This window comes from Anastrepha ludens, chromosome 5, assembly GCF_028408465.1.
Source record: "Anastrepha ludens isolate Willacy chromosome 5, idAnaLude1.1, whole genome shotgun sequence".
NCBI lineage: Eukaryota > Metazoa > Arthropoda > Insecta > Diptera > Tephritidae > Anastrepha > Anastrepha ludens.
In genome coordinates, this window is record NC_071501.1 from 41,514,845 (window position 1) to 41,528,576 (window position 13,732).

The window sequence follows — 13,732 nt, forward strand, 5'->3', positions numbered from 1 at the left end:
GAATGAGCACATAAAAACAATCACAACAAAACTTAGTAAAGTACAGAACTTACTCAAAGTTATATGTTCAAGGAAAAAGGGTCCTCATATCGAAACAGCACTTGACATTTGCCGGTCACTAACTGAAGGAGTAACACAACACTGTATCAGCCTCTACGGATACACCTCTGAAAATAATAAAAACAAAATAAATACAGCGTTTAATCACTGTTTTAGAATAGCAGCTGGATTACTAATGGCAACACCAACAGAAGCTGTAAGAGTCGAAGCGCGCTACAACGACTTTCAATGGCTACTCCGAAGTCGATCCGCAAAGCTGGCGGCAAAATCTATCACAACCGTGTCGCATCCCCTACATAACGACTTTTGGAAACGCATAACCAGCCGAAACCCGGTTAGTCAGAGCTATAGAAGCACCTGCAGCATTGCGGCTATATCTAAATACCTACTGGATACGCATACGCCAATACCACCTAAACCACCAGACACATTTAAGACAAACAAAAACATTTCAATAGATATTTCACTAAACACCTTCCACAAAAATAACACCTCACAAGAAGCTTACAAAAAGATATTCTTAACATATAAAGCAAACTGTAAAGCTGATATTTTTTATTATACTGATGGCTCTTTACTCGAAGAATCACCATCTTATGCTGTTGTAGAACAACGGAAGGACGGAACCTTCCAAACAATCCATCAAGCTCTTCTTCCACCAAATGCTGGTATTTTCAATGCCGAACTAGCAGCAATTAGTTTCGCCGTCCACCACGCAGCCAAAAACAACAAACGGACCGTCATATTCTCGGACAGCTTGAGTGTGCTAAAATCGCTAACAAATAGAAACAGTGAAGCGCACCGATTGGTAATGGGAAGAACAAATACACAGAACGAAATTAAACTAATATGGATACCAGGTCATATGGGAATAACAGGCAACGAGCTAGCGGACAAATCTGCGAAACAAACGTTTAACATCCCACTCGTAGCGGAGACTCCTTGCTTAACCACAGTAATGACAAACTTCCATAAATTCTATCTCAGAACACTAAGAGATAGCTTGTGGGAATCGTCAACCTGTTTCTTAAGGGCCCACAACCTCAAATGCGAACGACCAAATTACCACAAAGATCTCTCACGCGAAAAATGCATCACAATAGCCAGAACAAGAGTAGGTGTAACGAAATTTATATCTGAACGCTACTACAGCCGCGCAACCCCACGAGAATGCAGGCGGTGTAATACACTCCTTAGCATAGAACACATTCTAAAGGACTGCCCCATCTCGAGCTACAGCAGCAATCTAACAACAACTCTAGACTGCAGCAAGGAAGTTACAATTAAGATACTAAACGACGCCTTCAAAAAACACAATCTGCTGCACGAAATTTGAACACGCTTGCGAGGCAAAATGGTCCAGTAACCGAGCCTCCAAAATATATTTTACAAATTAATTTGTAAAGTATAAATTTAATAATAATAATAATATTTTAGTAATTTATCGAAGATTTTTTCTCACCGATTAACAATTTTTTTTATAAACAATTTAAGGCCGAAATTTTAACCAAAAATCGATTTTTTTTTTGAGAAACCGCCATTTTGTCAAAAAAAGTTTATTTAGCTTATTCCTTCTAACTATTAATTACTAGATTTAACATTACTTTAACGAAATCTGTTTGGCCTTTCAATTTCAGAGGATCCAGTTCAGAGATTAGTGGACACCGCAAAACGTCTTTTTTGAGAGGAGCTCCCGGAGATCAGCTGCAGCTATTTTCCAAATAAATAGTTTTACTAGTACTAAGTATTCAAATACAGTTAAAAGATAACATAATGTGTGCACAAATTTTTAGATCAACAAATTTAAAAGCTTGCTCAGAAAAAATTCTGGAAAATTAGTTTTTTTCGGCCTTCTAACTGTATATAACCCCTTAAAGATGTTAAATTATATAAATTGCATTCAAAAAGGATATCAATGCCGTAAAACAGCCCATTGTGGCGCCAATAAACAGCGACAACATAAATATACCAAAGAAATCGCTTAGCGATCTAAAGAAGGCATTTGTTTCAAAGCCGCCTGTGCTAGAATAATGTTCGCCATAATTCTGTATAGCGCTAAGGAATAGATAAAATAAAATATTTTTAATTTTGTTATTTTCATAAATAATTCTCATATACAAGGAGAAGTCCAAAATAAAAAAGACTGAGCTAAAATAGAAACGACAGGAGCTTTGTTCTGATAACTTCGAGTTTATTTATTCAAAATAGTCCCCTCTGGCCATGATACACTTTTTTGCGCGATTTAAAAGCTTTTCGAAAGAGTGTTTCAGGTCATCGACCAGAATGTTCTTGACCGGATGCCGGTACAAGCCTTTTGGATGGCCCCTACGGACGCAAAACATTTTCCTTTCATGACCAAATGCATTTTTCCGAATAGGTAAAAGTCACAGGGAGCCATATCAGGTGAATACGGTGAGTGATTGATGGTTAAAATGCGATTTCTAGTCAAAAAATCAGTCACAAGAGTGGATCAATGAATGCGAATTCGACGAATGCGATGCAACAAACGCTTCAAAACGCCAAGATAGACAATTGCATTGACGTTTTGGCCCGTTGGCACGAGCTTCTTGTGGACAATTCCCTTGGCATCGTAAAAACAAATGAGCATGGATTTGATTTTTGACCTCTGCAAACGAAATTTTTGGATGGTGGCTCGTCTAGGGCTTTCCATTCGGCACTTTGACCCTTAATTTCAGGTTCATGTTGAAAACACCATATTTCATCACCAGTTACAATGTTGTAAAAGAAGTTTTCATATTTTCTCGCCTCTTTAATGAGGTCTTTCTAATGTTGAATTCTGAGCAATTTGTGGTCCTCAGTTAACTTGTGCCGACTGAAACGTGCACAGACCTTTAGTAAGCCTAAATGATCAGTTAAAATGCGATAAATCGATGTTTTGGAGATATTTAACTCCGATTCCCTGAATTTCAACGGTGATTTCGTTTAATTTTTGATAAATTTACGAACAATTTCGATGGATGGAGTGTTTAGTGATTACTGATTATGTTCACTCATGAACTTTGGCACGAGATACCTAGATAATCGTCGCAATAAACTTTTTTCATTAATTCAAATGTTTCGGTGAACGTTTTACTGATTTTAAAACCAAATTTGATATTAGCTCTTTTTTCGAAACTCATGTTTGTACCGATGATGTAAACATACTGACACTTTAGACGCAATAACTTCACTACCACTGAACCGAATGTCATCAAGCTTTCACGGGAAGTGAGCTATGGAAGTAACTTCCAACGCACTAACTCATTAAAAAGATGGCGCCATCAAAAACATTTTTATGACGCCAGTCTTGTTTATTTTGGACTTCACCTTGTATGCACGAGTATACAAGAATTAGTATAGTTACCCGCTGAGCACAATGGCCACTGCATCGTTAAGTACAGATTCACCAAACACCAGTGCATATAAATTTACATCCACATGCAAATCGTGGAATATAGCTAATATTGTTAGTGGATCTGTTGGCGATATCAACGCTCCAAAATACAGCGTGTCCAGGAATGTGAAACTACTACTCAAATATTCTGGCATTAGTTTCACACAGCCGTACATAATAGCGCCGATTAGGAACGATGATAATGTCGTGCCCAATATGGCGAACATCAATATAGCGCCCAAATTGCGAAAAAAGTATTTCTAAAATATTGAAAAAAAAAAAAAATGTATCAGCATACTTTCAAATTCATATTATTCTTTCTAATAACGCACCTTTTTAAGGCTATAGCCGGCATGAAAAATTATTGGCGGCAATATTATGTTGAAAAAAATTTCTGGATCAAAAGTAGCTTTCAAATCGATTTCATTCTCATCGACGTCATAAACTTGACCACGAAAAACATATGCATATGTTTTGTTGGGTATTGGTTCTTTGTCGGTGGTATTCGGTGCCAGCTTTCCGGGGAACTAAAATGTAATAAAAATGTGCAAATGAAAGCAATTGAGCATTTCCTTGAAACTTATTTATACATACTTTCATCCATAAGGTGTCTGGCGGTAAGGTTTGATTAAATTTTGGATCACCAGCTGGATCAACTTCCAGGTGCACAAGGGGCGTTGAAGTGCCGGCATAGCGTATAACAGCGCCAGCAATGAGACCTGCAATAAAAGGCAAATATTCTTTTAATTCATTTGAATAGTGTGAAGTAATAATAACTGTATGAATGAATGGCATGGAAAAGCTATAAGACTAGTAGTAAGTAGTGATTTTATTATATGGAAATTTGTTTGAAGAAAAAGTGAGCTAATACTCGTAATACAGATTAACAGTGTTTGCATTTATTCAATAACTCTCTATCAGAAAGAAATTTAATAAAAGATGCTTGGGGTACATTTCGTCCCCTTAGTATAACAATAGCCTATGTGCTCATAGGCTATTATTTTTTTATTGAATTTTTGGATTCTCCATCGTTGATTTTATATGTGGTCAAAATTTGGTCAAATTCTAGTTCCACAAAGTGGGTCAAAACGTCAGTCAAAAATAATAAATATTTACAGACATAACGAGATTTGAGTGAGAGCTACTTTCGACAAAAAGTTTGAAACTCATTTTCTCAAAACATCAAAAAATTTATAGGCTATTTTAATACTAAGGGGACGATTTGAAATAAAGAGAGAAAACTTCTCAAAATACTGAATGGCAATACCAGTGGACATTTTGGGGTTGGTAAACTTGGAGCCGAAGTTTAAATCTCCTATCCCATTTCGAGGTGTAGGTTAAGCCGGCAAAATACAAGGGCCTTAAAGACGATTTTAAATACGCTAACCTGTTTATAGCCGATGGCGAAGAGGTACGATAAGACACATTCACCAGGGTCGTAAGCGCGGTTTTCTCGAGCTTAGAGGAGGGTGAAAGAGAACAAGACAACACATAAAGAGTTATGGCGTATTGAAGCACAAGTTATCTTATTCAAACATCAAAGTTGTATAAACCAAAATAAACATCAACAATACCAAATTAAAAAAAATGAACCGAAACCAAACCGAAATTTTTGTGGCTCAAGCCGAAGATTGTCCTTTGCGTAATTATATGTATTTTTTATTTTTCTTTGGGGGCTTTTGTCTGAACATTTGTATGTAAAGCTAAACTAAATTAAAAAAAAAAAAAAAATATTGAAAAAGAAAAAAGTAAGTAAGGCGGCCGCCGTAGACGAATGGGTTGGTGCGTGATTACCATTCGGAATTCACAGAGAGATAGATCGTTGGTTCGAATATCGGTGAAAGCAAAATTAATAAAAACATTTTTCTAATGCGGTCGCTCCTCGGCAGGCAATGGCAAACATCCGAGTGTATTTCTGCCATGAAAAAGCTCCTCATAAAAATATCTGCCGTTCGGAGTCGGCTTAAAACTGTAGGTCCCTCCATTTGTGGAACAACATCAAGACGCACACCACAAATAGGAGGAGGAGCTCGGCCAAACACCTAACAGAAGTGTACGCGCCAATTATTTATTTATTTTTTTTAAGTAACTACAAAGATACAAAAAAAATATTTATCAACTCTATTTTTCCATATTTTAAGTTTAAGCTGAACAGAACAACGGCTGAAGACCAATACCGTTCCAGGTATCCATCCTCACCGAAAATTTGAACACGAATAAAATTTTCGCGATGCTACTGACGTTCAATTTTGTCAAACGCTTCAATAGTGAACTGGGAAATAAAGAGACTTGGGAGGGATTATTTAAAACCAACAAGATAAACAAGGGCATGATAGCATAATACATAGACGGATCACTCACCCAGGAATTGGCAGGAGTCTGCGCCAGGCAAGAACACATTTTATTTTCATTTTTTAATTAATTTTAAATTAAGACTTCCGCTTAGTCTACGCAATAGAAAGATGCGCTCTCTATAACCTTGAACGCAACTATAACAACAGAAGCATAGTTGTCCTTGTTTAAAGCCACCGAACAATCAAAGCTCTCAACTATTTCCAGGTTTCATCAAAATTGATGCTGGAATGCCTTGATGAATATCTTATGACAGAACAACCGGGTACAGATTCTATGGATTCCAGGACACATAGGAATTATTGGGAACGAATTGCCTGGTAAAATAGCCGGGCGACTTTCGCATTTATAGGGCCAGAGCCATTTTATAGCTTAGGAAAGGGTTACTTTTCTCTTCTTGTTCAGGAAGTAGAGGAAAGACAAATAAGATCATAGTGGAACAAGCTATAGGGTTTATCGGAATCAAAATCAATGATAGGTAGCTTTAACCCAAACCGGTTAAGGGATTGTATAGAATTATTGGGAACGAATTGCCTGGCAAAATAGCCGGGCGACTTTCGCATTTATAGGGCCAGAGCCATTTTATAGCTTAGGAAAGGGTTACTTTTCTCTTCTTGTTCAGGAAGTAGAGGAAAGACAAATAAGATCATAGTGGAACAAGCTATAGGGTTTATCGGAATCAAAATCAATGATAGGTAGCTTTAACCCAAACCGGTTAAGGGATTGTATAGAATTAAATAAGAATAGTTTGAGAACCATCATAGGAATTCCAAAATCTATTGCAGGTTGAATCATCATCTTACTAAACTGGCGATACTCTCCAATGGAACTTGCTGTTTCTATAGGGAGGAAGTTGAAACCGCCAAGTATGTGCTGGCAGCACTGATGCATAAGCGGCTCAAACTCCTGTGTACACATATTTCACCAGAGGAGGGAATAAAACTCAATAAAACAGCTAAAAGCAATAAAATTTATTGAGGAAACACTTTGAATCTATGAAGGCACCACAATAGATCTTTCAGGTCGCAGTGGTAAATCCCCTCATAATTGAGTGAAAATTATATCATTGGAATCGAAAATTTTGTAATTTTTTTGTAGAAACGGACTATTGAAAATATTACTAAGCTCATTTATTTGTTTGAGTTTCTTAAAAGGAAGTTTTTTCATTCGCGAAGAAATTTTCAGCAAGTGCTTTGAAGATTCGCAAGGCGTTTTTTTCTTTTCTATTAATTTCCCTTCAACCAGTATCTTGGAACATCGTTCTGGCTTGAGCGCCATAAAAGCCCCTTCTTTCAATTTTGCTTCAGACAATTTTGGGAATTTGTTAAGGCGATATTCGATTTCATCTTCAGCTCCAGAAATTTTGAAATTTTCATACTGACCAGCTGGCGATCCAGGAACGGTTCACAAATTAGATCCGTCGTATGCCGTCATCGCAAGCACGTGGCCTGGAAATGTAGTCTATGCCACGATTAGTTTCGCGGTGATAGGTAGGGCGACACTTTTTCAACATTTTGATTGCGCGGTTATATCGTTTCGGGGTCAGAAGATTATGGAGTAAGGGGTATAAATTTATTTAACGAGTCAATGGGTTAACAGGTTTTAGGTTGGGATTATCGGATTTTAGGTTGGGATAATCGAAATTTAGGATTTGAGTGTATTTGGGGGTTATAGTCAAACTCTGGTGTGATAAAATTAAACCTAAAAAACCCCAAAAATATACACTAACATATATGTAAAGCTTGAAAACTTAATATGATAATATAAAACAGAAATATTCTTGGAATGATTTTTTTATTGTAATCTGGTAAATAATTCCATGGCGTTTTTTTTTTTAATATGACAGCCGGCAATTGTCCGCCGCGGCTACGAGTCACATGGTACATCCGATCAGTCCAATATAACGATTGTTAGATGCGCTGTATGGCAAGTTGAGCAGTCTTGTTGGAGCAAAATGCAGTCAATCTACAGAAATAGTAGAGAAATGCCCAGGTATTCAATTTGACTGCAGGCTTACTTTCTGGGCCCGGATACGGCATGCGGATTAGCAGATTAATGGCAAACATTGGTGAGGTAACATAGAATTAAAGAAGGCTAATCATGGCGGCCATAAACTCAATTCTCCTGTACGGCAGCGAAGTATGGGGAGATGCACTAAACTGCAAAGTTAAGCGCAAAGCACTGGAGGCTATGCAACGAACAAAGGCACTCAGAGTTACCTCAGCCTACCGCACTGTCTCTGGCGCTGCAGTCTTTGTGATCAGCGGGGAGATACCCGTCAACTTCGTGGCCCTGGAATGAATGGATGCGTGGGGCTCCAAGAAGAAACATGTCAACACTAGCGTCGCGGAACGGAGATGCCAAGCCACGGTGGCAAATCCGATGGGACACTGAACCAAGTGGCAGATTGACGGCAAAACTCATTGCATCAATAGGCAAATGGGTCCAAAGGAGCTTCGAGGAAGTAAATTACTTCTTGATTCAGTTCCTCTCGGGCCACAGATACTTGGAGATACCCATACCGTATGGGCAAGGATCCCAAGAGATGCATCGAGGACGTACTACGAAAAAAAAGATAGATCCCGACTTAGCGTAACAAAGCGAAGCGTCACATACAGAGACACATGAAGACGAGTCTATGACATGAAAGCTGGCTACAAATACGGCAGACTTAGACGTGGGTGAATAGAATTGTTCTTTTATGAATGCCGTTCTGGGCCCTCCCGAAGTAATGCAGAAAGTAGTGCCGATAAGGGAGGGATTGTTTTGGTGGCCACATCAATCCAACGCAGTAGGCGGCGATCGCTGTAATTGCCAAGGCATTTTGAGCCCTACCGCATTCACCAAAAAACATAAATAAAAATATCGTCAAAGTTATCTGATTAATTTTTGGAAACAAAAATTCAGCCAGGATGGCTGGATAGCGCTCGTCTCACCGTAACGGCAGCTCCTTCCTCATTTTCTCAATCCTTACTGAAGAGAAATGTCAACACACTTTGCCATTCTCAGCTGCCAAACCGTAGCATCCAACCGGCAAATAGCTAGTCGCCCGTTCAAACACTTTTTTTTTTGCCTGGCTGTGATATGCAAGTAAAGATAAGAGCTTTTTGTAATATTGCAATGACAATAAAGGCGAAAATATTTTACTGGATAATACTGCGTAGTATTTCATATTTTACAAAGTATTTACATCTCTGCTCTTGCATATGAGTTTTAGTTTTGAAGCCTTATACTTATATGATTAATTCCTTTCAAAATGAATCAATGTAAAACTGATAACAACTATCGCAAGCGGTATGTATTTGAAGAAATTATTAAAAAAAATCAAAAAATTTATGTAAATAGTAAACAATATTTTAATTATTTTTTTGAATTGTGCATGCAAATCAAAGTCAATAATTCCAATTAGGGGACGATATATCCGTAATCAAGTTTTTAAAATTGACTGCTGACGAGACATGAAATATAATATTTTCGTTTAGAACGACTCGCTTATCATGCATCACCACCGGGGTCGGCTATTTTATGCAACATGTGCAAGTAAATGCAAAATGATAACTGTGCATGATATTGCGCAACAACAGACAGTTGACTATAATGCCTGCATACGAGTATATGTTGGTAGGTAGAAGTGGCAGTCGGTCTCTAAGTATAGGTACACATACATATATATTTTTCTGAATGGATATGTGTACACCTGTGCTCACAATAATAACAGCGCGACATGCTTCAAAGTTTTGACAATTTTTTATTTTTTTAATAAAAATATAGTTTATCTTACAACAAAAACCATATAACATAGGTTAGGTTAACCCGGCTGACATTAAGCCAGGCATAGACCTTTTGGCCCCTAGCGATCGCAGATGGAGACTGACCTTTATTAAGATTTAAAGTAGACATCACGTAGGAGTTCAACGCTTTTAGAAAACCTAAGCATAGCAGGAGGATCTATTTTTGAGATATCCTCCGCACCCTCAAAGTGTGGGTCTCCCAGGCAGTTTGAGCGCGTTTTTGATAATGTCGGACTTTGTACAAAATAAAATTCAACACATTTTCATCAAATTCGAAACATTTACAAAATATTTTCTTCATATAAAAAAATTTCGAGCATTCGTTGGATTTGGTTACGGTGGTTTCCACTCTCCATAAGCGTGTAGAGCAGGCCCACTAGTTTGGACTCAAGTTCGCTCTCTAATTCCTAATGTAGTGAAACCACTTCGTCTCTCGCATAAACGAAAAAATAATGTCAATGGCTGCCGATTCCAAGTCTAGACATCCAAAGGAGTAAAAGTTTAGGCAGCGATATCGCATTCTGGCAAGAGCGGGGCAGTGGAAGAGGAAGTGTTTAACGCTCTACACCTCCACCTCGTTCCTCCGAGAGAAAACCTATACTTTTTCCAGGTGTTCCCATTAGGCAGTGCCCGGTGATGTTACCAACTACTGTACTAATGGAAGGCCGGTCTAGATTGATGAGGGACCTAATTCTAAGCTTATTCCTTCTATATCAATTCTGTCCAGCTATCTCACAAGTAGGCTCCGTGCATCTACTGCTGGCTTGCGCGATGTATACCAACCGATGGAATAAAATGTATTATACAAAACAAATGATCAAAAATCAAAGCGAATTTTTAACCACTCTAAACTTGTATAGGATAGAATAGGATAAATGGCTGCCCAAGAGAGGGGCCCACTTGGACAAAGAATCAAAATTCGTCCATTGTGATACCATAGGGAAAACTACCATACAGGAGGAGGAAATAACAGAGGGAAAAGATTCAAACAGATGTAAAAAGGAAAAAGGGGTTTTGGATTAGAAGAGGACCACCAACAGTGGTTTATTATATTATATTATAATTACGTTTATATTAAACGCGTCAAGCTACCAAGGAATTTCACCAGGTGTGTGATATTTAAATCCGTCATATCTGCAGATGTAGCAAAAAAGTAAAAGCCCAGATGTGTAAATCTTTGCTCGGCTAGAGCAGGGCAGCTAAGAAGGAGGTGCTGAGCTGATTCCACCTCATCCTCCAGACAGCTTCTGCTGAAATGACGTGAAGCAATCCCAAGTCTCACCGCATCGACATCTTAACAGACAATGTCCGGTAAGGATACCCACCAAATTCGAGAGCCGCGGCTTTGGTAGCCTTAGAAGTTCCCTCGAGCGCCTCCGATCTATCCGTGGCCAGAAGGATCTCCCTGAGTAGTTACGAAGCCCATATTTCCCGGCCTACACAATCTCAGGGGAACCTTAACTTCTCATTTTGTAATGAAACCGCCTCCAGGATTCTCTGTCTAGCCAGCTCATCAGCCCAGCAGTTTCCCTCTAAACTGCTCTGAGCGGGCACCATGATGAGCCTAATATTGAAGCATACGAATGCAGTCCAGAGAGCAGTCAGGCATTCCCCCAGACTAATTTCGAACGCACAAACAACGAGCCCAAGCCCCTAATTGGTTCTTGGCTGTCGAAGTAGATATAGTACTAGAACTACCGAAATTGAAAGAGCTACAAAACTCCATACCCTGATTTTTATTTTGTTAATTTTTTACAAACTTTGAATTGTATAGTTTTCGTCGTAGTACGAAATATGTATTTAGAAAATAAATTAAATTATATAATAAATAAATAAATAAATTGCCAACATTTTGCAACAAGTCGTGCTGCTATTATTGTGAACACAAGTGTACGCATATTGTAGCCTAATTACATATGGTGCTTACACTAAAGTTAGTGACTAAACTGGTGATAAAAATTTAAATTAGATACAAACATGAATGCCCATTTTCAATGACGGAATAAATCACTTACAAGTTTTACTCATAATGTGCCACTTTTATTATAAAAAAACGCTTGAATATTTATTCCCAAAGCGACGAATAACCCATATGTGATACTCGTATATGCCAAAATAGAGGGTGAAAACTTCATCAATAGTATGTGTAGTGAAACATTTTTTATCTTGAGCAATACTTCCGCGTTCATTAGAGCCAAGTGTGAAAAGTTTTATGAAGCTCAGAACAAAGCTTTGACAATTTCAATTGCCCTTTTTACTGTAAATGGAAAATACGCGGTCTTTATGGAGCCGTTGTATCCGTTCGGGTTCTAAACTCACTGTTGTATAGAAGTATCGAATAATAGAAAAGCTTTTCGCCCCTCTGCATACAATGGCAAACCTCCAAGTGCATTTTTCCCCATGAAAGAGTTCCTCATTTCATAAAAAACCATCTGCCATTCGGAGGTGGCATAAAAATGTAGGTTCTTCGAATTGTGGAATAACATGAAGACTCATTGCACAAATGGGACGAGGAGCTTGGTCAAACATCCAAAAATCGTATTAACGCCCACTATTTTCGTCTCTTAATGATGTACGTTGTTGTTGTTGTATCAGTAACTTTGCCCTGTCAGTGTAGTGTAATCAACGGTCGTCTTCGCCTAGCTCATCTAACGGTAGGTCCACGAAACTTGCTGTTTCGACAGGTGTCGTGCGGGGTGCCTTCACATGGCGGACATATGCTGAGTATGTCGGGGTCGATTCTGGATAGGTAGGAGTTTAACCTGTTACAGTATCCAGAACGTAATTGTGCCAAGGTTACGCGGGATTCTCGGGGAAGTTGGAGCTTTTCGTCTGCAATGGGTGGGCTCCGATAATGGCATTCGGAGGTCGGGAGCTTAAGAAGGTGGTAAGAGTCTCCCGATGAATGTCGTTACTGTCGAAGGTAACACCCAATTGTTTAGTGACATCGACTTTTACCTTAAGTTGCAGTTTGACCTCCTTTGTCCAGGTGGTGAAGAGGGTCGCCGCGGACTTTGTGGGGGAAAGTTGTAGGCTCCTTGCAGTAAAGAAGCGAGAAAGGCATGTACGCCTTCATGTTGGCTTTAAGGGGTTATACGCAGTTATGACTTTCAAAAAAATCGATTTTTTTTATTGCATTTTTGTAATGTACATATATTCAAAAGTATACGCACGAAATTTGAAGTAGATCTAAGCAATACTTTCGGAGATATACCTAAATATGTAGAGATGCCTCGGCACGCTTTAAGGTAGGTATTGAAACTTTAAACGTGTTTTTTTCAAAACGGCATTTTTCAAGTCGGTGTACACGATATCTCGAAAACGGCTTGTTTGATCGGTCAACCGTTTTAACTCAATCTTTAAAGATACATTTTCTAGTAATTAATCGTTCCTTTTGTAAATCTGATACTTATTTTCCATTTTATAATCAATTTACGGCCAAATTTTAACGTAAAAATCGAAATCATTTCTTTTAAAAGCTGCCATTTTGTGAAAATTCACTATTTTGATTAGCCGAACGATAAATTACTAGATAATCTAATATATTAACAAAATTTGTTTGGTTTTTTGATTTCAGATAATCCAATCCTGAGTTACGATGTACACCGTAAATCGTCTTTTTTTAAAGGAGGTTCCAGAAATCGCCTGCAGCGCGCTCTATAATCAACATTTTCATAAATAAAAAATTTTGTTACGTTCTTGAAGGATGCTTTTATAACCGCCAAAAATTTTCAAATTAAAATATTCTGAAGTTTCTTCAGGATAAATCCTTGACAACCCGTCTTTTATTTGCTTCATAACTGCGTATAACCCCTTAAACTAAAACCAAAGCTTCGTACTTGTGATTCTTCATAACTGTACTTCGTCATCACCAGACGCTAGGTAATTTGATCGTTCCATTTGGAGTATTTTGAATGAAAAGAAACTTCATTTGTACGGATTAAGATCTCTCTGAGAAAAATGCGGGTCACTATTCCCCAACATATCATAAAAGAGTGAGTCATTCACAGAGGCATTGGACGGACTGTAGGAGGAACGACCGCGACACATCATTAAACTTGGAAGAAGGAAGTTTATCGGCCTGGTACCGCTCGAGTTACTATTACACCAAAGCGATAGTCTGCTGACAGATCTT

General features: G+C 38.3%; 1 protein-coding gene across 9 annotated transcripts in view; it reads right to left on the reverse strand.

Moving 5' to 3' along the window:
• The window catches only part of LOC128865011 (sodium/hydrogen exchanger 9), a 50,903-nt gene that overhangs the window by 29,928 nt on the left and 7,243 nt on the right, over positions 1–13,732 (reverse strand). For all 9 annotated transcript variants that reach the window (XM_054104859.1, XM_054104862.1, XM_054104864.1 and 6 more), the window contains exons 2-5: positions 4,049–4,173; positions 3,787–3,981; positions 3,425–3,714; positions 1,974–2,115 (exon numbers count right to left, since the gene is read on the reverse strand). In XM_054104859.1, the coding sequence (XP_053960834.1) occupies positions 1,974–2,115; positions 3,425–3,714; positions 3,787–3,981; positions 4,049–4,173 (752 nt within the window). The remainder of the gene's footprint in view (positions 1–1,973; positions 2,116–3,424; positions 3,715–3,786; positions 3,982–4,048; positions 4,174–13,732) is intronic.